This window comes from Phalacrocorax aristotelis, chromosome 7 (genome assembly GCF_949628215.1).
Source record: "Phalacrocorax aristotelis chromosome 7, bGulAri2.1, whole genome shotgun sequence".
Taxonomy (NCBI): Eukaryota; Metazoa; Chordata; class Aves; order Suliformes; family Phalacrocoracidae; genus Phalacrocorax; species Phalacrocorax aristotelis.
This window is the reverse complement of record NC_134282.1, coordinates 49,018,043-49,042,277: the sequence shown is the minus strand read 5'-3', so window position 1 is coordinate 49,042,277 and position 24,235 is coordinate 49,018,043. Positions and strand designations below refer to the sequence as shown.

At 40.9% G+C, this 24,235-nt stretch overlaps 1 protein-coding gene across 1 annotated transcript in view; it reads right to left on the bottom strand.

Annotated features, from left to right (window-relative positions):
• Positions 1-24,235, bottom strand: part of MCTP2 (multiple C2 and transmembrane domain containing 2) — a 125,181-nt gene that overhangs the window by 32,937 nt on the left and 68,009 nt on the right. The window contains exons 16-18 of the mRNA XM_075100636.1: positions 16,825-16,926; positions 15,991-16,065; positions 15,065-15,184 (exon numbers count right to left, since the gene is read on the bottom strand). Of these exons, the coding sequence (XP_074956737.1) occupies positions 15,065-15,184; positions 15,991-16,065; positions 16,825-16,926 (297 nt within the window). The remainder of the gene's footprint in view (positions 1-15,064; positions 15,185-15,990; positions 16,066-16,824; positions 16,927-24,235) is intronic.

Sequence of the window (24,235 nt, the reverse complement as noted above, 5' to 3'; positions counted from 1 at the left end):
TAAATGAGAAATAGATGCTTGTACATACTAATGCTGCAGAACTGTCTCGTACCCTCTTCTCCAAAACCTCCTGTCCTGAAGAAATGTTTCCTGAAACAGAGCAGGAGGAGGAAAAAAAAAAAAAAAATCCCAGAAAACCCAGATCACAAAACCAGAAATCTAAACCCACCTATAAAGCACATATAAAGCAGTAAGGTGACGTCACTTCAGGCAACAAATTTCAGATTATTCTCTTTCCTGAGGCTCTACCTGGGATTCCCCACCACAGCCCCATGCCAGTGCCCAGGTGGTCTCTTCATGTACCTGAGACCCATTTCCCACAGTCAAGAGGAGCAAAAATCATGGCTGGACCCCAGCCCTCCCCACACCTGACACACACCCTGGACACCGGGAACAGAGAGTGATAACACCACACTTAAACAATTTCAGCAGGTTCATAATCCTGTGTGACAAAATTGCTGCATTAGAGAACAAATGCATGAAGATGACTGGGAGACTTACTGTAATTATACCCTAAATAGTTACTACTGTACGTTAGCAACGACAGCAGCAACACAAAAAAATCCTGAGTATTGACAGGTTTTCCTATCCAGAGGAAAACCCACCCTGAGGTTTCCCGCCAGCAGACCTATAGCATCTTGCTTTGCAAAACACAGAACAGTCTAACAAAAAAAAAAAAAAGTTGCAAGACTCTTGCAATTTCAGGCAGCTGTTCAGGTAAAACTAAAGCCAGAAGATTGTTTATTTTAATAAAGCTATTATATGTGCAGCTCCAAATTAGGAATGGCAGGAGACTAGGGGATGCCTAAACCATCACCACCTGTTTGCCCTGAAAATCAATTAAAGTCACACTATCACAGCAATCCCTTCTTAGCTAATAAAAGTTATACAGCTTCAATGTGTGACTTTAGGTGCTTTGTAGGAATGTGCCTGAAATCTAAATCCTTAGTCTCACGTTACTTCGATACTAAACACAACTCTCAACTAACCACTGTAAAATTTGCCTTTTTGGGGTTAGAGAAGGTGTTAAGGGAAAAGAGATCCCGAACTGCTGTTTTGATGCAGTGGATTGAACTAATATTCAGTAAATTCTAACAATCGAGCCAAGAACGTTATATAGAGTTTTAAGTAGGAGAAAACTGAAGTCCTTTATGACACATGCCTGTTCAACATATTCTGTGCTGCAGAACAGATCCAACTTTACAAGTTGAAAGCAAGGGCAGTAGAGACATCCCAAGTGTTTTAGTAATTAAACGAATATGCATAATGAACCATATGCCCAAAGGGCCTGTTCTTCATGTGGGCCAGATTTTTGTTTGAATTTTTAATTTTTATATACAGATGAAACATTTCATGTAATATAGCAACAGTGCAAAGGAACATGCTATGCAGGAAGGGAAGGAGGAACTACCCATGTGAGAATGATCAGAATACACTTGATGAATTCTGCTCCTCAATTTCCGATTCAGAGCCAAGAGGGCTTTTTTCTTTCTTTTTTTTTTTAAAAAAAGCAAAAAAATTCCTTTTCTCCTTTGAACAGCTGTATTAGTCATCTGCTCAGAGTCTAGAAGAAAGGCATTAAATGTATGTATATTTATATAGGTCATATTTATACATTTATATGTGTGAAACGGATTATATACATCAACACATTTAGATGCTGCATGACTAGCAAAAACACAGGCACTATCTCAAATTAAAAAGCTTCTGATCCACCAGAATAAATAACTACAGGATGACACTCTGTTCAGCAGGACCCGTCGTGTTGTGTGAGCTGCAGTGAAACAGGACACATTCACATCTGTCTGTGAAACAGGAACGGACATTTTTTATAAAGATGGGTCAAATTCCACTGTCATTACAATAACATTACCCTACTGTCAATGCTGGGATACCATAGCCCTGTTGCAGAAATATTAAATCTTCCAAACCCTCCTGGGGTTGAGCCGTGCTTCTCCTTTCTTAGTAACATTCACCTTTTTCATCCCTTGCTCTTAAAGTGCTTTTCCAAGCAAAAGAAACATCCTTTGCAAACAGAAGCCATTAAAAAAGGTTAGTCCTCTAAACCAGGAGCAAAACTATTTGGTGCCGATCTTCAAATGGTTAGACTGCAAACTAATAATCTGGTTCTTTTAGGTGGTTCTGATCCACTGGACAAATTTCTGTTTTGCTTTGTAAAACCAGCGATGGGAGTCAGGACTTGCCAGCGTGGACATGCTGGTTAAGCAGCAGAAAAAGCTGTCCTGCAAGAGCTTTACCAGATTTTTGATTTTATTTTTTTTTTTAATGTGATTTAGGCCCTCTGAACCAAGGGAAATCAAGTCCTTATCAGATTTAGTGAGGAAAAGGTAAAATTTGGGGTAAATAGCAAAGAGTGCCTCACAGTAACTCAAAATTAGCACTGCAGTTAGCTAAACAAACAGTACTACTTACAACAGCAGTGGCTGTTAGATGCACCGACTTGGTACCGCAGAGGTGCGGTGGGGAAGCACCAGCCGTGCTCTAAAGGATGCAGGTAACAACCTGATCCACTTCAGAACTGAAAGGGCGACTTTTTGTCAATCTCGGAGAGTTAAACTTTTCATGGGACTTTGGGAATTCTCATTGCCAAATGGAAATGGAAGGGCATGCAAGAGTGATCCGGTCCCCAACCCTTAAAAGTATTTAAAAGCTGAAATAACGAAGTTGTAAATAATGGCATTCGTTGCTCTCAGTCCTAATTCAGGGTTCATGCTTTTGACATTGCCTGGTTTAGGTGATCTAGTGGTCTCCACGGAAAGACAGATAAACTTCAACAGCTGTCAGAAGACAAAAATTGACAAGGAGCATCACCTTTCCTGACTGCTTAAATCCTTTAAGGAAGTGTTGGAGCAATTAGAGAGGGAGTCTAATCTTTGCAGAGTGCATTAACACTCTCCGACCTCCCAGACAATAGATCAGACCTCAGACACATAATGCTTCCCTAAGGCTTTTTAACCAGAGCATTTGATCTCATAGTCGCTCTGTATGTGTTACTATAGGTATCAGTGTGTACGACAGTATTCACTGGGCACTAAAGGACCACTATCTCTGCTAGTATTCAAAAACTTTTAAAATAGAAAGCCGGAAAGCCAATGCAACACATGCTGTTACAGAAGTACTAATTCCCAGAAAAAAGAAAACAGATGAAAAAAAAAGAAGGAAAAAAAAGACTAAAACAATCCAGAGTGGCTCTGCAAAACGTCTTCATTTTTATTAATGTCATGTTTCCTTTCTACTGCCACTGTTTATTTCCCAGCTTTAGAATATAAATCTATTTTTAAAAAAAAAAGCATGGATTAGGTTTTTTTTTTTTATAGAAACACTTATGTGATCATAATTTCAAAATACTTCATTTCTTAACCCCCGTGGAGGGACTTGAGGGGAAGGGAATTAGGAAGACAGGTCTAGTTTATTAAGGAAATTGAAATATTTCATTGCAAATAATTTTCCCAAATGCATGCATGGAAGTATCTGGGGAAGTTTTTCTTAACTGCTAGAACAAGTCATCAAGTCATCATCTAATTCCTGATGGGGATGCTCCGTTAAAAAAAAAAAAAGAAAAAAGAAAAAAGAAAAAGAAAGGCCAGTATCACTGTATCAGTTACACATTCCCGTTTCATATTCTAAACATTTTAAGATAATTTGCTTTCTATATTTTTTTAATGCAGTTAGACTTCCTTGCCATCATGTTCTGACAGAGGCCACATCTGAACAGTTCTCGTATGGACAATGCACAATTGGGTTTTAAGACCAGCTAACTGGATTCCCACCCACTGCTAAATAACGGGTGCTGCGGTCTCGCTAAGCAGTGGGTTTATTTCCCCCCACGCGGTGTACCTGAGGTACAGTGCTAGCTAACAATACTTCACATGAATCTATTAATATTTTGTATTAGCTGCAGGATTTTGTTTTACTTTGCTAGACCTACAAAAAGTGCCTGTTGTGAAGTACCTGCATTCCAAATAGTTTTTGCTGCTGCTTAAATGGGTATCTCAAATTTGTCAAGCCAAGTGCATCACAAATGACAAAAAGGTCACATATACCTAGTATATTTAAAAACAAACAAGCCTTCAAAGTCAAAGTGTAATGCAGTTATTTCTAATCTGAACAAACAATAGAATACATCTGATGAAAGTTGACAGTTGGCTTTGATACAGAGCTGTGCAGCTCCTCTGTTCCATTAAAAGATGAAAGCTGAAGGAAAGTACAGAAGACAGCAAATTCTCCCAAAAAGCGAGTAGAAAGTTCTGAACCTGAGCTAGTTGAGTAAATAAAGGCTGTTTTAGTGGAGACTTTTGCTCACATACAACACTCAACTTTCAGTAAACATGCTGAGTTTACGTGGGTAATGTTAAGGCAAAAATAAATCAGCATAATAGACTAGGACAAAACACGGCATGGTTTACATATTTATTAACACTTCTCAAAATCACAGCACTGCCTTTAAAAGAAAAAACACCTGACACCAGGCTAAGCTTGCCTGCATTGTGGATGTCACTGTTAAGATTAATACATTTAATTTTAATAAAGTGGTGGGGGAAGTGATCAAATCTCTATTGATGCTACTGATACCAGTGTAAGCCTTTACTGTGGCAGTAGTCAAATCTATTAATAATTAATAGTACAGATTGTGGGTTGTTTTTTGGGTTTTTTAAATCAGATTTCTGGGATTCTTTAGTTATCCCATTGCTCCAGCTTTATTTTCCAATAAATACTAAAAAAAATGGAAGGGACATATTCTGATTTAGGGTATTTTTATTGCTATCCTTAAACAACTTGAGAACTTTCTGGTTCCTCAGGACTAACCTCTAAGTCAAAGCACACCTTAGCTGCAAGTGAGGGAAGGTAAAATCAAAAGAGAACAGGCTTTTAAAAAAATATATATTTGCTCTGTAGCTTCTATACTAATCCCCTTTTATTCCAGATCTTGTAAAGGATCCAACTCTTTCCTACTTAGAGAAAAAACAAAAAGGCAAAAAGAAAGCCCCACAAGAAGTAGAATGCTTTAAGAGAAACCCCTCAAGGCGCATCTGTCTCCATCATAAAACCAAAATGTTGCGTTACCTTCAAATAGGAAATTTCTTCCAGTTGTCAAGATTTCTGCAACTAGTGTTAGATTAGCGCTGAGAGAACGGGTGAATTAAATTAAAAATAAAATAGTTCAAGCAAGAGAAAGAAAACCTGCCAGAACAGTCTGACAAAAGCCTGAGCGCCAGAGCTGGCTCATTCATGAGGGTCCATCGCCACCTACAGGATTTTCCTCCTCTTCAGAAAACCTGCTACTCCTATTCACACAGGATTTGCGCCAAAATGAGGATGGAGATTTTCAGCTGATGTTAAATTACATCGTTTCGCTGAAGTTAATGGAGTTACAGTGATTTAACCCACCTACAGACATGTCTCTACTTATTCCCTCATTTTAGAAGAATAAAAACTTCTTATCTGTTTCAATGGAATGCACTGTTTTAAGCTTATATCTGCTTTACAAATAAAGGATTTACTTTTTTTAAAATTAAAAAAAAAAAATAAAACCACACAAAATACTGATAGGGTCGCCCCAACAATGGCAAGGGAGATAACAGTCAACATCTATAATCCTTCTGTAAAACTAAGTGCTTTAAATTACTTTCTAAGAGGTGCCAAGTCAAAGTAATGTGAATAATGAGACAAAACCAAGCAGATCCTGACTGAAAGAAAAATCAATACACCTGGGGTTCTGGGGGAAAAAAGCACATACTAAGAAAGTAAAGGAATTTTTACTTTTAATGACAAATTCACTTCCTGATACTTAAGTTTCCCATAATAAATACCATGGGTTTCCTACCTTTTTTGTTTGGGCTGAGCTGTATACCTTTTCCTATACAACTTGCATAGTGCAAAGCCATGCCAGACTTTGGGAATTTTACACATAAGCTTCTCAAATTCTGGTATTTCCAACAGTGGTGGGTAAGTAGCTTCTCTCTCACGCTCCTGTTTGATGAGTCTCACACAGATGTAGCACTCATTAAGTTTAGAATTTCATCTTTGTTTATGCAATTTCTAATCTATGAATAAAGTGAACTTTCAGGAAAGGCAACAGGTAAAGTGGGAAAATAGAAGTGACTGGATCCTGATATGGAATATCATCTCATTATGACCAGATAATCTAGCAAACAGTTACAAGTAAATTCCTCTTGGTTTTCAACCTACCAGTCAATTGATAAGAATTAAATTACTGCTTTCTCACAAATTCAGAGGGTGCTCAAGACATTTAATCCGAAGTTCCTCTAAAGAATCTAAACCTGCAAAAAAAAATAATACACCGAAGAGCAAAGCCGCTGTCAATCAGTGTGCACACTTCAGTCTTTCCTACAATTTTTTTGTAGCAAATTCCTAACATTGGGATGTAGATTTGTAAGGCAACAGTAAGAATTGTGAGCTAAACTCGCCTTTGGCATATGCAAGCTTTGCAGTTCCACTAAGAGTAAAGGAACCAGTGCTGCCTTCACGGATATTGAATTTGGTTTTTTTATAAAACAATTAAATAATAGTCAAAGGCAAAAAAAACCATAATTAAATGATAATCTGTGATTAGTCTCACAGCTAGGAGAACACAGCATATCTGCTAATGTGTGGGTAGAAACAGGAGTTCAGCAATGTTAAATATACAAACAAAACCAGCAACAGGCAAGAGTACGATTTTACCCTGCTGGACAAAGGAAAATAAATACAAAATGTACAAAACAGCATAAGATCAACAATAATCTCTTACAAAACTTCAGAACTTCAAAAGACACAAGACATTATATATTGGGGGGGGGGGGGGGGGGGGGGGGCAACCCCAGGCTTTATAAATCAAACAGTTAAAGTACAAAACAATATAGCAAACTCCAGCCAGACCACAAAGAGGGTTCGCTCTTCATAAACATCAGATCAGGCAGCTAAAATTATTACCAAAGCTCCCTTGTAACTGTCACCTGTGGTGGGTATAATTACAGGCTACTGCTGCAAGCACGCCCACGTCATATGGCAATAAAAGGACCTACAGCTTGCCAAGACCAGGCAGACAATGGAGAACATACACCACCTGACGAGAGCCCAAAAAGATCAGCCAGGGAGTCTAATAAAAATGACAGCTTCGAAACAAATGACAAAGCTTCAACCGCACAAAGAAAAAAAAAGCAATATCAAATTAGCTGGAAATGCAAGCGCCGAGCAGAGTTCTACAACAGGTCACAACTCGAGCAGAAAGCCAGTCAGAACTGTCTGCAGATGCATTTAGTTCAGGTTTTAGCTATAAAGAGCCCTCTTTCATTAGTGTTTGGTTTTGGTTTTGGTTTCTTGGGCTTTTTTGTGTTGTGTTTTGTTTGTTTTTTTAAAATTAGATAAAATGTTTGCACATTTGGGCTTGGCTTTGCAGGCTGTTGATAGCCAAACAGATGAAAATGGCAAATTTCTAATCCAGTTCTGGAGATAGAGAGATAGAGAGAGAGAGAGACAGACAGACAGACAGACAGATACATGTATCTTAACGCAGGCACCTTCTAGGGAGGTACTTATATACTGTAACAAAGCAGAATTTCTTTCTCACTGCCTTAATTCTTTTCTGGATGCCTGCACACACATTCCTGCTGACCAGCTGTACGGAGGCTTTTTCTCCAGCAGATCCGGACTTTTACCTGAATACTTTGACTACAAAGTTTAACATACACACCGAGTTATTAAAAGGCTTTATCATCAAGTAAAAACTACATAATGCAATTAAAGAGAGCGAGGCAGGGATTTGGGTCTCTCTCATTTCCACGTGCGAGGGAATTATGCCTATGTGATGCATGCAGGTTTTGAGTACACAACACAGAAAGTACTACTATTACTCAAAAATACAAGCACAGCATAGACTTAAATTAAAAGGAAGCTCCCCAACCCCCCAAAGCGAGGGACTCTCAATATAGGGTAAGTGCCTTATTAAGCGGGCCCATAGGAAATGAATATTACTCCTCAGATGCAAAATATGGGCTTGTTTTTATTTTTGGTTTTGGAGCATTTCACTGGTAAAAAGCAAACGCCCAAAACCCCTGAACTGGAAACGTAACACCATCTATCCTTGGGAAAGTTAAAAAGGATATTTGTACTGGTCTCTGCTCAGCTCCGTCTCACCCCGACTCTGAAGCTTCACACTTTGCTTTTTAAATCTTGTTTATTGTGTTGTCAAGCTTCTAAGTGGTTATTTCCCTATTAACTTTGTCCTTGTTTGTTCTTGCATTTTTGAAAGAGCTGGAAATAACATGTGTTTACTTTGCTGTGCGTCTCTCAGCATCATCAATATCACTGTTGCTATTCCAGGAATTTTAACTGCTGCAGCAAAGCAAAGCCTGGGATCTCAAACTTAAATCGTATTCCCCTCAACCACAGAAGAATAATACTGGAAATGTAAAAATTTCTGGGAGAAAGGTAAAACCATCTCCTTTAATTGTCTAGAGAAGCCTGTTTCTCATCTCAGCAGTTCCTTGCATGTGTCAGGTAACGTGCCTCTAACGGCTTTGCATGCACAAATGGTGAATTTTCACAGGCTGTGCTGTGAGCAGCGCGGAGGAAGCGGGACGTAAACGTTTCCTCCGTCATTAGGAAAATGCTTTTACTGGGATATAATAGCTCAAAATAAAAACATACCTCTGATCCAGCCTTTCCACTGCAGTTCAAGACAATAATTTTAAAGATGTGCCTTTGCCAGGGATTTACAGCGGGAAAGCAGGGAGGGAATACTAGTGGCTCTGAAGAATTACTTACTAGGTCAAATTCCTGAAACCCTGCCTTTCACTGCTCCTCCAGCACTAGCTCTAGCCTTAAATATGAATAAATTTTTGTACCAGAGCATTATTCTACAGCTCCTCTATTTAAATAGAAGCTGCATTTGTCCCTTTGCCGGCTGCTTCTTTAAAACTGTAGAAAAACACAAGCTGCAAATGGGCTGAGAAAAGCCCTTAGCAAAAGCTCTACAGTAAAGCGGAAGTAAAGACCATCTCTTTTGCATTAATACTTTTTTTCTTTTCTTTTAAGCTTTTTCTTTTTCCAAGTTCTCTATTCAGTATTTGAAGAATACTCATTCTTCTCTCTTTAGGATTACATCTATTCATTTTATTTAGCTTTTAATGTGGAGACATTGTAATCTACCATTTACTTTAATGCTGTTCCCGAATAGTTTGGGAACAATGATTTAAATTTCATCTTCAGCTATGAGGATGAAAACACAAAAAAAAAAAAAGAAGCGGGGGGGGGGGGGAGAAGACTATACTCTTCTCATCAGTTACACATGTAGGCATGGCAGGGTGATTTGTGCTTCGTATCCAGAACTGCTTGTTCAAAACTAGCGGACAATTCATGGGGTAAATAAGAGAGATTTTAGGGAAGCTGATGTGAGAGCACATCTTCCTTCCCCACTCTGTAGAAAAGTGAATTATTACCATCTACTGGTAAATCATGAGCAAAGTCTCAGTGAAAATTATCCTCTATCCTCTGCTTGGTTGGCCAGAGGTCTAAGTGATATTTGGTGACTCGGTCCCTATCCTAAGTTGTTTGGCTTTCATAGCTGTTACTCGTCTCCGTTCTCAACAGATTCCTCATGTTCCCCGTTAAAGTTTTGTAAATAAGAACTTCCCTTTATTGATCTATGTCTCCTCCCATCAAGGAAGAAAAAAATCACTGCGTTACAAAACAATGCACGAGTTAAATTGGATGTTTCACACATGAATTGTTGTCATGTCTAGGGTTGAATTATGCTTAGAACAAACAGGACTGGAACATATTGTGTTTTGCTTGGGAAAGTCTAACCATAACATGCAGGAGACACTTGTCCACATGCAGAATGAAAAATTTACCCCAAGTAAACTCCAGAAGGCTTAGATTCTGAGTTAACAAACATCTGTCCTGAGGAAAAAGAATATTTCCCTCTTTCTGATACACAGCCATTTTAGAGGACACTGTCAACAAGCTAATGGCCTTTTGCCTGTAGGTCATCAGTATAAATATAGCCCAGCTCAACAGGGATTAAAAAGTTTTCGTGTCTAATAAGGTGGTTGGTGTCTTCCTCTATGAGATGAGTTTAACTGGGCCCAAATCCAGCTCCCATACCGCAAGCACAAGTGGCAGCATGTTACATGGCACACTCAGCTGAGATGCCCGGAAGTTCATGTGCTGTCGAGTCTAACCTATCTCTCTGCTGCTATCCAGATTAGGATTAAGCGAACTGGCACACTAATGCACAGATGTGCAATTTCACCCAGCCTGCCCCATGACTCCTCAGGCTTCCAGTTCCCACAGCCCAAGAAGCCAGCGCCAAAAAATCCTCTGGATTTAAAAAGCTTTGGAGATCTTAATGGAGAAGGGTGCCAAAACCTCACCTCTGCAGCAAGCAGCTCAAAAGCTTAAATTTGGGTTTCCTGCTGCATCCGCAACCCCCACCAGTTCTGCTGGGCACCCAGAAATCCCAGGGCTTCCCGACTCTTGCACCAGCTGGCTTTTTGGAAAGCCCAAGCTGCTCCAAAATGATCCCACGCCTGTCATTTTCCCAGCTGCCCACCATTAAATAACTGCAGTCAGTTTGACCAGAAACTCCACATTTCCAACACTTTACGTTGCATCACTACGTACACCTTCCTCTCCTCCCGGTACTAGCCCATCATAAAATAATTATCAGACGCACTGCGCTGTCACTGCAAAATAAATAAATACTGCCTGTGCATGCAGCATTCCTTGTCTGGCTGACCCCGGCTGCCAGCTAGGGCTAGGCCTGAAAAATAGCTCCCACCTGTACCCACCCTGGCAGCAGCCTTGATTAGCAAGAAGCCTAAACCTGATATAGTGGGACATTCTGCCAGTAAAAATGAAGGATGCTGGCATGGGTGAGTGTGCAGGGACCCTGAAGCAAATCAGCAGTGAGCACTGCCAGTCACACCAGAGGTGCTGTGGTGGCTGGTTTCCCATTATTTGCCTGATCCTGTCACTGTCTCTTGCAACTATCATGCAAACTTTAAAGAAAAAAAAAAAAAGAGGGTAAAAATTCCAGTCAATATATCCTTTTAATTTGCACCAGATTATAGCTTTTTTTAATGCAATTACTGTAATTTCATTAAATGACATAATTACCATTAATGCAGAGAAAACTGTCAATAGAAGGTGTAATTATGTTGTATAAAATCACAAGCACAATGTGCAATGATGCATAATTCCCCATGAAAATCATTCTGCGACTAAAATTAACTTTTAAAATATTTTAAAAATACGTATTTTACAGTAAGAATGATTCAGTCATTATAGACTTAACATCCATGACCAGGGAAGAAGGGGGAGCTGAGCAGGCAGGGAGTGTTTGCCTGTGGAAGGAAAGACCAGGAATTTCGTTTAAAAGTGCATCAGGAAGGTAAGAAACAACGTCTTCATATGCACGAGTGGGAAAAACCAACAGCTTATAATCATGCAGATAGACAACATGACTTGTGAGCAGACATTCCCCATGGCACATTTCACCACCCAGCTCCAGCTTTTTGAACACCAGCAACGCAGCGTGGAAGTGATGTTTCAAGGGAGAAAGGTGTGACAAGAGGAAGGAATGATGAGGACCAGGCTGAAAACACAACATTCACCCTGGAAACTGGGAGCAAATTGTCCAGGGTAGGATATGGAGAGTGTCAGGCACACAGGCAAAACCATACAGGGAGGTACTAGACTACGTCTCTGGGTATCTTCAAAATACAGACCTTTTTGAGAGGTATGTTTCAGTCAAAACACACAATATCAGGTTGAATAGAGATAACTATATCAAAATTAAATAAACAGAGTAGAATGCCTGAAGAGCTTTCTGATATTAAAAATCTACAAATCCCCCCAAATCCTGAATTAATGGAGGAGAACACACAGACAAAGTCTTTTAAGATCTCTCCCAGTACATGAACACTATTAAATCTACAGGCAACATTTTCCACATGTGGGAATATTCCTGATATTCCCAGGCAGGCACAAACATGTGTGTCCATTTTTCACACCAGAGCAATGATGAAATGTGCACTATAAAGAACCCAGGCAACCTCTGCGTGCCTCCTTCCTCTGACCTGGGATGTTTTTTCTAGAATTTGTGTAACACAATTTGCACCAAACACTTTGTGCACAGGGCAAATATCACCAAAAGTAAAATTTTGCTTTTCATCTCACCTCCCTTTCCACCCTTCTCCCAAAGCCTCTATACCTGAACAATTTCTGATTTCACTTGTGCCTGAGCAGGCCTGATCAGTGTCCTCTGTGCCTGTACGATTAATTCAGGTTAAAAGTCATCAGAATAAAATCACAGAATGCTGATGAAAAATATTATTTCAGGAAAAAAAATTATCTACTCCCATGTTCTTGGATTCTCTTCTCTCACCATCACGAACTAATAAAGAAATTTAGCTTGGGATGATGTACCTTACAAATGAAAAAAACATGGTGATAACATTTTTCTCATTCACTTGTGTCCTGCTTGTGCTGCCCCCTGTTTCCTCCCTCATTATCTGTCCCTCTTTTTCTCTGGTGCACCCAGAAGCAGCAGCTAATGTCCCTGTCACACACACAAGCTGTCAGCCCTAATGGGGAGGGAGGTGCACTGTGACGAAGACTAAAACAGGAAGGTGTAAGAATCCACGTCCTGGCCTATTACCATGCTCTGATGATCTCACAAATATTTTCCTCTGTCTGGCAGTGGTTATTGTCTGATTACTTAAGAAAACAAGGTTCACATGGCTACACTGCCTCCTTGTCTTCCTCCTCCTCCCTCCCTTTAGCCCCTCCTTGGAGGAAGGGGCACGGGCTACCCGTGGAGGCCAACCAAGGGCAGTACATCAGGGAAAGGAGGCCCTAAGGGCCACCCAGTCTCTGGGATTATCACAGTGAAGGCATGGGGTATATGTAGAATATGGTCACAACAATTATTGCCAGTGGCACAAGGAACAACATCTGTAACATAAAAAAAGGCATTTTATGGTTTAAGGGCCTGGCTGGCATTTAAGCTACCAGCCACGGTTTCACGAGCCCAGCCGAAAAATCGGTGAGGAGCTTTGTGCATCTTCCTCACCACTGGTGTTCAGTGTCACGTACATTCCCCACTGTCGCTGGGGACTGATGATCCTAAAAATGTGATATTTAGTACACCTTTCTTTTAACCTGTTAAGAGTGGATTTTACATACAGAGCTGGGCCGTGAGGGATGCTGCACCTACCACGCTGTGTGCGCCTTTTCAATACTATGAACACACACGCTGGAAACAGTGAGGAGGTAAAATGGAGTGCTAACTATGTAAGCTGAATTATTTCCACATGGAAAAAAAGATCAGATAGAGTTAAATTTTGATTTGCAGAAGAAACCTGCAGTAATTATTCTGAGAGTCATGTATTTTTATTCCTTTCCCATTACCCACTTTCAAGAAACCAGGAGTATTACAGTATCCAATAAAGAAGTTAATCGTCTGTAACTTGTAACCTGCTCATCCTCCTTTTCACTAGGAAGCAATTCCTTTTTCTGTGGACCCACTTCCCCACCTTCTTATTTTTCTGCCCCTCCACCACTTCCAAACTTTTCCAAAGTCTAGAAAACTGAACTTCACAGCTGTAACGTCACAAGTATTTTGGTGCAAAATCTCTGAAGAGCAAACCTCCTAAATATGTGTTTAGATTCTTGCTGTATGGTGATGGTGGGACATCGGCACTGTGATTTTACATGTGTAAAAGCCCCTTGCAAGCCCCAGTGTGCATGACCATCGTATTCCCTTGAGCACAACCACAGAGCTCCCTTGCACAGCTATACCTGCTTCAGCGAGGTGCCAGCTGCTCTGCTCTCCGCCAGCTCTTGAACCATTAACTTTAGATATGATCTAAATGAGCTTTAAGCAACAGGAAGGGGGAGGGGGGAAGATAAAAGACCCTCTTATCCCACCTACTCTTAGTGCCAGTCATCCCTCTAACCTGCAGGGGAAAGAGCTCCTCTGGCTTTGCTCTGAGCTTCTTTCAATCATGGATGGTCCACTTTACTCATCTGTAGCAAATACACTGTGAAGTGTTTTCCTCAAAAGAACCTTTAAGAGATTTATAATTCACAGACAGTAAAAAGGGGAGAAGTCTTGAAGATGTGGCTGTTATTTTGCTTAATAAACACTCAACTCAAAAACTTACTTTCTGCATGCTGGACCACCACAAAATGATTTTGCAACCTTTAAAGGCATGCCAAACATTTCAAGCACGAAGAAAATGTCACACCGCAGAATGAAAAGCAGGCAAAACCTTTTTGTGCTTGAATGGATTATGAGAAAACTGCAAATGGGGTGTTTACTACCAAGAGGAAAAAGGAGAGAGCTGAAAAGTGGGACAGGCAGGTGGAGAACTTGGCTTTTTGTTCACAGAGTGCAGCAGAACTCACTGATCAGCCTTCTCCTTTTCTCCTTTTTTTTTTTTTTTTAAAATAACATACTATTACTGTCAAGAGAATAGATTTGCAACAGGCAATGTCATCAGAGCCGCTTATGTGCCACAGAGACGCGGGCACAGCAGGCATTGATAAGGTGCAGCAAAAGGCCACCTCATCGCAATGGAAGGTGAAAGGGACAAGACCCATCAGCTCATTGCATCACCCAAATCAAAGGCATCTCCCTGCATCAGCCCCTTGGCCACCACCTGCCTCCTTTCCCACCACCCAGGCACCATGTTTAAAATCAATCAATCAATCAATCCACGGTCATGACATGGTCACAGCCTTTTCAGGGTGGCATCACCCACCATGGACGCGGGTATCCTTAGTGCTGAGTGCAGGCTGCTGAACACCTCTGCACTGAGCAAAAAAAGGCTATTCCTGAAGGTCTAATTTCCATGCCCATCAGGCCCAACGTGGCCCAGGCTGCCTTGAAACCCGCAGCCCTGCAGCCACAGAGCTACAAAACACCAATAACAGCAAACGATAAAGGGCTTCACGCCGGTAGAGAGGAACGAGCGGTAACACTCGAGATCTTGTATCGCTTAGCCTCACGCAATAAAAGAAGAAATTCACTTACCACAAATGCTATCACGCTCTTTACCGTGGACTCCCAGAGAAAGCAGCTCCGAAGGAATTGTATTGTATTCCATATTGCCATGGTGATTTTTTTCACGCGAACAACATTTCTTGATAAGATCTGATAAATATTGAGTGGGAGGAGGGGAGGAGAAGAGGAGTTTAATCAAACACTAAATATCCTACTATTGCTTCAGAAACAGGGATAACATAAGCTACAAACGCATGTCAGGGCACATATTACAAATAAAGCCTCTATTTCAGAGACACGCTTCGGCTCCTGTTTGCTTTCTGATTACACCCAAACCTTCCAGATTTTCCTCATCCCTTAGAAAAAGAGAAAAATAACAAAAACACATCTTGATGCCAAAACTAAATGAAACAGTAACACAAACCCACCTTCTTTCCCCTTTAATTTTCAAAATACAGCAATGTCTCAGGAAAAGGGCCAGAGAGAATGTAATGAGAACACTGAACCTCTTCTCTACGTGTTTTAGTTTAGTCCATAGAAATAAATAGGGAATTTTAGCCTTATTATAGTGCACCTTTATTTAAAAAAAAAAGGGTAATGGCCACTGTTCTAAAATCCTATGGACTTTTTAAATAACTAATTGAGACCTGGTTTCTTCCTTCCCAAAGACAGGAATAAGGCTTTCATTGAGCTTTAGGTGCTGTGAACTGTGCAACATCCACAGCTATCGTTTTCCCTGCTCTGAAGCACGAAGCAGAACTACTGACGGAAACCAGATCAGAAAGCAATTTCATGTTAACACAGAAAAACCTTTTAATATATATATACAAAAATACACAGAATTTACATCTGTTCAGCATTTTATGCATTAATAGGCTTTGTTCTTGCAACTGCACTACAGCAATTCAAATCATTCCAACACAGATGCAAAAGCTTAGCCCAGACACAATTTTCACCTTTTTAGAAAATTTGCGGTTCTCCTCAGTAAAGCGCTTTTCTCGGGGCTTGAATGTTCTAAAACTTGCTTTTACCTAATGAGGAAAAAAAATATAATTAAAAAGATGTCATGTAGCTTTAAGTGCATTTTTTCAACTTTGTATTACCAGTGTGGATTAGGAATTTCAGGATCTTTCACTCTTTTCAGCCTCTAGGAGACTTAGGAGGAACTGCTAGGAAAAATGTGGATGAGAAATTGAGCAAGGCTGCCCAACACGTCAGCAAGAGCAGAGCTGTGGTGTAGCCCACGATGGCCTTAATAAATAGGATTTAAATCAGTAAAAGGCTGTAGGGCATAAACAATTGAGACTGACTCAGCCACCTAAAAACTAAGTGCACCGTGTCCATGCCTCATTACTTTTCCTGTCAACACCTGGGAAGAGAACATTGTGGGTCAGCTTTTTGGGGAAGAAGTAGGTGTTAAAAGTAATGTATAATAATCTAAACATTAAGCCCTTTTCTGGATGTTGCAAATGAAGGCGTCACATACAGTAATTGGCCCGTTCTTCCTAAGGCACCTGTGGTCACTGTCAGTACAAAAACATCCCTACGTTGTCCCATCCACCCGGAGGGGCCACCGCAGAGCTCTGATGTCCCAATGCTCCTTCACCCAAGGTGCGAAACACACACACACACCCCCCACCCCACCCCCCCGCCACCAGTTGCAACCAGGCCGTGACTTCTCCTGCTTGGCTCCTGGTTTTTAAAGCATCACCCCCCACCCTCGTCCTGTCCTTGCAGATTCACACTTTTCTTATGCCAGAGATAAGCAAAGACAAAGTATTTCAACTTACAGGATTAAATAGGACATCCAGCTCTAAGTAAATTACTCCTTTTGAAGCACGTTCCAAGTCTTTATTCTTCAGCGTGTAACAACTTTGTTTACCGTTTCTAATCTATATTTGGGGGGAGAGAAAAAGCATCAATATTTTCCCAGCTGTAATTCACAATATAATTTAAAGACACTACAAACAAATAGATAAATAAATCGCAAGCACAAAAAAAAAAAAAAACAACCCTCCCCAAACCCTGATAATATACTTGGAGCCTGAAATACCAAATGACCGTTGGATTAGAGACCTATAAAATTGCAGATTAAATCTCTTATGGTCCAACTTTAATTTACAGACCTTGTACTTTACAGTAGAGCAGCACACGCAATAACCAGTCTGAAAATTCTGCCCTGGAAGCCAATGAGTTGATGGCAAGTAATCAGCCTCTGTTATTACAGGTTTAAAATGGGGTTTTTCTTCCAAAGTTCAGGAAAAGAGCCACAAACAGCAACTTACATACCTAGTGCACGCTCCAGTACGAAAACCCACTTCTTAACGCTTAGTTTATTGCAAGGTTGTCAAATTATTACCCATGAAACAAACACAATCTGAAGAAATTAATCAGCTTAAGTGGAGTGAAAGCTAATGTAACAAATGTTCAAAATTAACTAATTCATGTAAAAGACTTCTCCCCCCCACCCCACGTCTGCATTTCAATACCATTTCTATGCTCTAATCTGCCGGTTGGCCCTATTGCATTAAACGTCTATTAAAAAAAAAAAAATAACCAACGAAAAAACCTCCCTCACCATTTTGTAAACTATTTGGCTCAAATCAAAAGCATTCACTCTTCAAAAAGTGATGGCAGAAATGTATTTATTATACACAGTAGGATATGTATTGATTAAACATTTGGCTTTTTAGGAAGCAGACCAGTTAATTCTAAACAGCAGTAACATAAAAAAAACTGCAGCTTACCAAAAAGCTACATTCAGGGACTGTAATGATCAAAGATTAAAGATAACAGAGGAAATTTGGGGGCATGAAATTGCAACCATATTTAAAGTGGCTATTGCTGCTCTGGCATTTAAAAGAGGCACTCATATAAACCACGGTAGAAATGAGTAAGGGGAAAAAAATTAAAAGGCATAACAGGAACCAAGTGATTTCATGAGACAAGGGAAAGGTCACTTCCCTTCCCCATATTGCTCCATCCTTTCTCTACCAAATAGCTCATCAAAGGGTAGGTGGCTTTTCTGGCTCATGGCTGAAAGAGAAGCGGGTACTCCTAAGGACCAACTTTGCATCCTCTCAGTGTCCAACCAGCTTTTACTATGTTCTCATCCAAAGCTTTGACAGGATGCTGGGAGTTATGCAGATGCATGTGGAATTTATTTAATAAAAATAGATAATAACAATAATAACAATCTTGATTTCACTGCAAGAGAGTACACATTGGGTTGGAGATGGCAGCAAAGGATGCTGCAGCTCCCAAGAAAGGGGCAGGCAAAAACCTATTTTGCAGACCTTCAGGCTCAGATAATCTGCAGCCCCAAAACAGAGCAGCCAGTGAAGTGGCTAGCACAAAATGGACCTAAATCAGAAGGTCCTCAGGCCAACTGCGACATACAGTATTGTCAGCCCATCATAAAGTTTATTTTTCCTGCCCTCAAGCAAGGGCAAAAAAAATATTTTTAAAAGCTACTGAATTAAAACAAAGCAAAATGTTTTTTGAAATTAAAGATTTTGTTCAATTTCCCACGTTAACTGAAAAATGGGTTTACTGATGGCAGAGATAGAGGGTCAGAAGGACTTGATTTGTGGTTGTTATCCCTCTGGTCCAAGGGGATGCCGTCACCAGCAGATTTAGACTGAGCTTTGATTCATGGACTCTCCTGTAACAGGATAGAAGGTATGCTGTTCCCAGTGCGTCTGCTGAGATGTAGCTGTCCAAAACATATCACAATATCATAATTCTGGATTCTCCATAGTCACATGATTGGGAAAAGCCAACACGGCTTCACTAAGGGCAGATCGTGCTTGACAAATCTGGTGGCCTTCTATGAGAAAATGACTTGCCTGGTTGACATGGGGCGGGTGCTGGACTTTGTTTACCTGGACTTCTCCAAGGCCTTTGATACGGTCCCCAACAGCCTCCTCCTGGAGAAATTAATGCATTATGGCCTAGACAAGTGGTCTGTGCCGTGGGTGGGGAACTGGCTGACAGGCCGCACCCAAAGGGTGGTGGTAAATAGCTTTTTTTTCAAAGCGGCAACCTGTCACAAGTGGGGTCTCCCAGGGATCGATATTGGGCCCAGTGTTATTCAACATCTTTATAAGTGATCTGGATAACGGGATCAAGTGAAGCCTGATGAAGTTTGCAGATGACACCAAACTGAGTGGGGAAGGAGACACTCCAGGAGGGAGAACTGCTCTGCAGGAAGATCTGGATAGGCTGGAGGAATGGGCCAGCAAGAACCTTATGAAGTTCAACAAGGACAAGCGTAAGGTCTTGCACCTGGGAAAACATAACCCAGGAGTGCAGCACAGACTGGCATCCACCTGGCTGGAGAGCAGCTCTGTGGAAAGGGGCCTGGGGGTCCTGGTGGACAGAAAGCTCAACATGAGTGAACAGTGTGCTGCTGCGGCCAAGAAGGCCAACAGGATGCTGGGTTGCATCAAACAGGGCATCACCAGCACAGATAAAGAAGTCATTACCCCGCTCAGCTCAGCGCTTGTCAGGCCACACCTGGAGCACTGTGTACAGTTCTGGTCCCTGCTGTACAAAAAGGATGTGGACAGGCTGGAAGGGGTCCAGAGAAGGGTCACCAAGGTGATCAGAGGACTGGGCAGCTGCCATATGAGGATAGGCTGGGAGGGCTGGGTTTGTTCAGCCTTGAGAAAAGGAGGCTCAGGGGGGATCTCATCACCATGTACCAGTACTTAAGGGGCAGCTACAAAGAAGATGGAGACTCCCTTTTTACACGGAATCACATGGAGAGGACAAGGGGGAATGGACACAAGTTGCTCTTGGGGAGATTCCGATTGGACATGAGAGGGGAAATTTTTCACAGTGAGGACAGTCACCATTGGAATAATCTCCCCAGGGAAGGGGTTGACTCGGCCACGTTGGACACCTTCAAGAGTTGTCTGGACAGGGTGCTGGGCTATCTTGTCTAGGCTGTGCTCTTCCTAGAAAGGTTGGACTAGATGATCCCTGAGGTCCCTTCCAGCCTCGGATTCTGGGATTATTTTCCGGGCTGAATTTCCATGTATTTCAATTACACATATTTCTCCTAAGGTTTCCAATTACTCTAGGAGTAACAACTACTGGGAAGTTCTCTTTACATTCCTTGGGATATACTTCTTCCTTACACCTTTCAAGAGCATCACCTACAGGGAAAAAAAAATGTCATGTGCTGCTAAATAGATAGAAAAAGGAAAAAAAATGCTATCACTACTGAGAAGGTCTGAGTCTGATGTCATGGTATCCTGCAATCAAAAAATGCCCTGACAGTGGGGAAAAGCCTCTTTGTTTTAAGAGCTGGAGCTGAATCAAACATTTTGGGTGTGTCTGCAGGTGCATTCACACAGTAAGTTTCAAATCAGCACCAAATAACTTCCACCTCTGTCTTTGGAAATAAGAGTGGTTTGTTGCTTGGGAAACTTTTTTAAATGGTGTCATTACTGTTGTTGCTGCTATTTTAAATTTGAGCAAGGCAAAAATTCATGCAGTGCAAATACAGCTTTGCAGCCAGCCTCATCTGGCATCTTTAATTCTAAGTGTTTGGCTTGTCTGGTAAAAGATATACAATTATAACTCAGCCTAAGACTAAACATTCATACAGATATCCTAGCTTTTGACCTTCTTTGATGGCGGGGGGGGGAAGGGAAGCACAAGATAGTCAAACAACTGGCTACGAAATGGCATTTCTCCACTGCATTTTCATTTGGATAAGAAGAAAAAACCCTGCAAGAAAGTCACAGAGAAATACCTCTTAAAGTTTTGGCAGCGTGCTAAGCCAGTGCAGTTCAGCAAAAGGTGTAGGGTCATTCTAACACCCATGACTGCATGGAGACTAGATCAGTGGCATGTCTCAACTCTGCCCAGAAGAAAACATCCAAAATAGCTTTTAATACTCTGCCTTTTCATTGCATGCTGTTCTTGGGCCAGAGTTCAGATTCTGTTCAACATCTCCCTCAACCTTGAGAGACAGCCAGTTGTGTTAGTTTCATTTTGGATCTATTTCTTTCTCTTCTCTGGATACTTTTTGCTAGTCTCTGCTGTTCACAAAGACTGTTTAAATGCTTCTCCAGTTGTAGAAGAGGCAAGCAGCCAGGTCTGGGGTCCTAGGATGAACCTAAACGTCAGAAAGATCAGATTCCTTCTATCACCCAGGCACCTTCTGCTACGTACCTGGTCTCACACAGATTTCACGCCAATGTTCCTCATAGCTGTGTCTAAAATAGGTTATCTTTCCTACAAATGTTTACACCTACTTATGGGAAAAGGGAAGAAAAGGACTATTTAAATTAAATGTGAAAATATCTGCAGGTGGGGTCCTTAAAGAGACATAATCAATATTATTCCTTTATTGATGATGTTTTATATCCTCACTGAATACTAATGCCTGCAGTTCTCTGAAAGCTTCTTAATAGCATATGACACACTGGGGCTCAATCATCAACCGAGACAGTCCATAACCATGTGATGAACAGGAGGACAGCAGTGCCTACTCCACCAACATGCCTCATTTTGCAAGATCACCACCAGAAAACCTCTGAAATAGCATCAGGATTTTCATCCCACAGGAACTGATGGTATTTGGGGCATTTCCCTATTCTGAGTCAACACAAACACAAAATATCAGTATTTCCACAGAACAATTCACATATTCTGTATCACAGACCCTTCTCCATACAGGACCATGCAAAGGAAATGATCTGTTGGAAGAAAAGCTAAAATTCTTTGTGCATTAAGTATTTCGACCTGCAGAGGCACTTCAGACAGAGGCAACTTCTAGCAGTGCTTTAGCTGAAGGAAACATTCAGGTACACAAGACCACCATACAGTCAAGGCCCAAAGTGCACCAGGTTCCTTTGAAATGAATGAATATATTTGCTAAACTCTTCCCACTGATGTCCCCAGTAAAACAAATGTGACTAAACACAGTATTGATGTAGCCAGCCAATGCTAAATCTATTAAGCAACCACCTTCTGACCGCTTGAGAATTTTAATGAAATAGCGAAAGCCAAGATTGATATGACACAAAACACTGAGAAGACAGGACCCTTACGCAGCAAAGGGTGTTTTTTCATTACCCGTGTCTCAAAGAAATATGGTTTAGTGGCTTTTTTTTTTACATTGATTTTAAGAAAAGTTCACTCTGTATCCAGCTTTGATGCAGATTCAATGTCATATATTGATGACCTGACAGAAGAACGCTGGGTTAAACCTCTGTACATCAACATCTGTGACGTGTGGAAAGGGTAATGGCTACTCTCCAAGGGTAATTCATCTAAAGCATTTGGGACCTCTGATATTCCTGCTTGAGCTCATTGTTGATGCACAATGTCATACCATTTGCCCTGAATAACATAAAGCTGTCTTGTAATAGACACACACCTACCCTTATCAAAGGACATATTTCCCCAGGAAAAGATGAAAGCAAGGCACATGTTTGATCCACCTGCATGTGAATAAAGAGTTTTTTGTTTCTCCCCAGTCTTGCAATATACCTTGATTCGATTTTGTACAAAATGCCCACTCATTCATCCCAAAACTCTTTGACCCAAATATTTGACTTTTAACTTTTGACTTTTAAAAAGTAGAATGGAAATTTGGGTTCTTAGCAGAGGATTGATATCCAAAGACCAGATAGATATAGAGCTGATGGTCTGAAAGAAAGCAGGCAACCACACAAGAGCTTCCAGGCAGTCTGAGGAGGAGCTGAAAACCCTGGGACCACAAGGATTGTAGGTGGTACTCAAGAAAAATGTTCCTGTTGATACCATTTCAGTGAGTAGTGCATGGTTGGGTGAAAATTTAATTTCAGAAACAAGGCGTAATTTTTTTCTGGAAGAGATGTGGGGTTTTTTCCCCATTCCAAAATATCTCATTCATGATAGGGCTAAGAGTCAGAATAGACTATCCACTTCACAGCTGCCTCTGCCAAATAAATGCAGCATTTTCACTCTTCTCAAACTCTAAAGCCTTCTTCTGGAAAAGGCTGAGCACTTATGGTCTAGTGCTCAGGAACTGCAATCATCAGGTGTATGCTCTCTGAATCCAGGCCACGTTTTAGATAATTAAGCTTGTGAAAGTCATACTACTTGTTTTCACTGTATCATTGGCTACCAACCTTGCTTGGCACTTGAAAATATTTCATAGACCTCTTCCTGTTTGCTAAAAAAAGGGTGCAGCTGAAGACTATCTGAGCTGATAATTCAGCAGATAAAAACCATTCCATTCTGTGATACAACTCTTCACTCAAAGGTCTTTCTACACGATGATGTTTGATATACTCTGCTTTCAAATTCATTGAAGCACACTATATGCTCCCGTGTCTCTAATAACTTGCAGCCTTCTAGGAGACAGGAGTCTCTTGAAGCAAAACAAAAAAGACAGACCCTCACAAAGAGAAACACGGTTACTTTTACTAAGATCTAGGGCACAAAGGAACACAGAGATGGAAAGGACTTCTTTGATAATTAGTTCAAGTCCCCCAAAACCTACAAAACTTCTAAACCTAGCGAACTCTTTTCTTGAAGCAATGAAATTTTTGCCCTACTTCTCCGTTCTCCAGGATCATCTTCAGTTTCTAGCACAAAAGCCTGCTCTGTTCAGTGGTGTAAACGGACTCCTCTTTCATTCCCCAGGCTCTGAGAAAGCAGCCTCCCTCTCAGCCCAAAGGTTAGGCAAGCCAGACTCTATAAGTCACCTCTGGCAAGAGAAGGGTCCATTTTGCTGAATATCTTGGTAGCACTAATCTGTGTCTTTTCCAGTTTAAAGTCTGCTTCTGCGAATGTAGCTGACCAGAGCTGTATTTGAGATGAGGTCTCTTATACGTGCTTTAGAGGACAGTAGTTTGATGTAGAGAAGGGCAGGAGAAAAAAAAAAATACAATAGGTTGATTAACATCTTGCTAAATATAAAATGCAAGCCAATAACCACTTTTCTCCCTCTGTTCCCCACCTACCTACAAACAGTGAAAATTCCAAATTCAGTGTAATGCTATCAAAATCAATGTCTCTACAATGCATTATTAATAGAGCTATATGAGAAACAAAGCAAATCGTGTATTCATCCAATATGCTTCATCATGCCTATCAAAAGAACATGAAGTTTTCAGCTTTATTCATCATCTGACACTTTAAAACTCTTCTCATGCTGCCCAATTTTTTATGGTTCTTATTTGGTGGCTGCAGCAA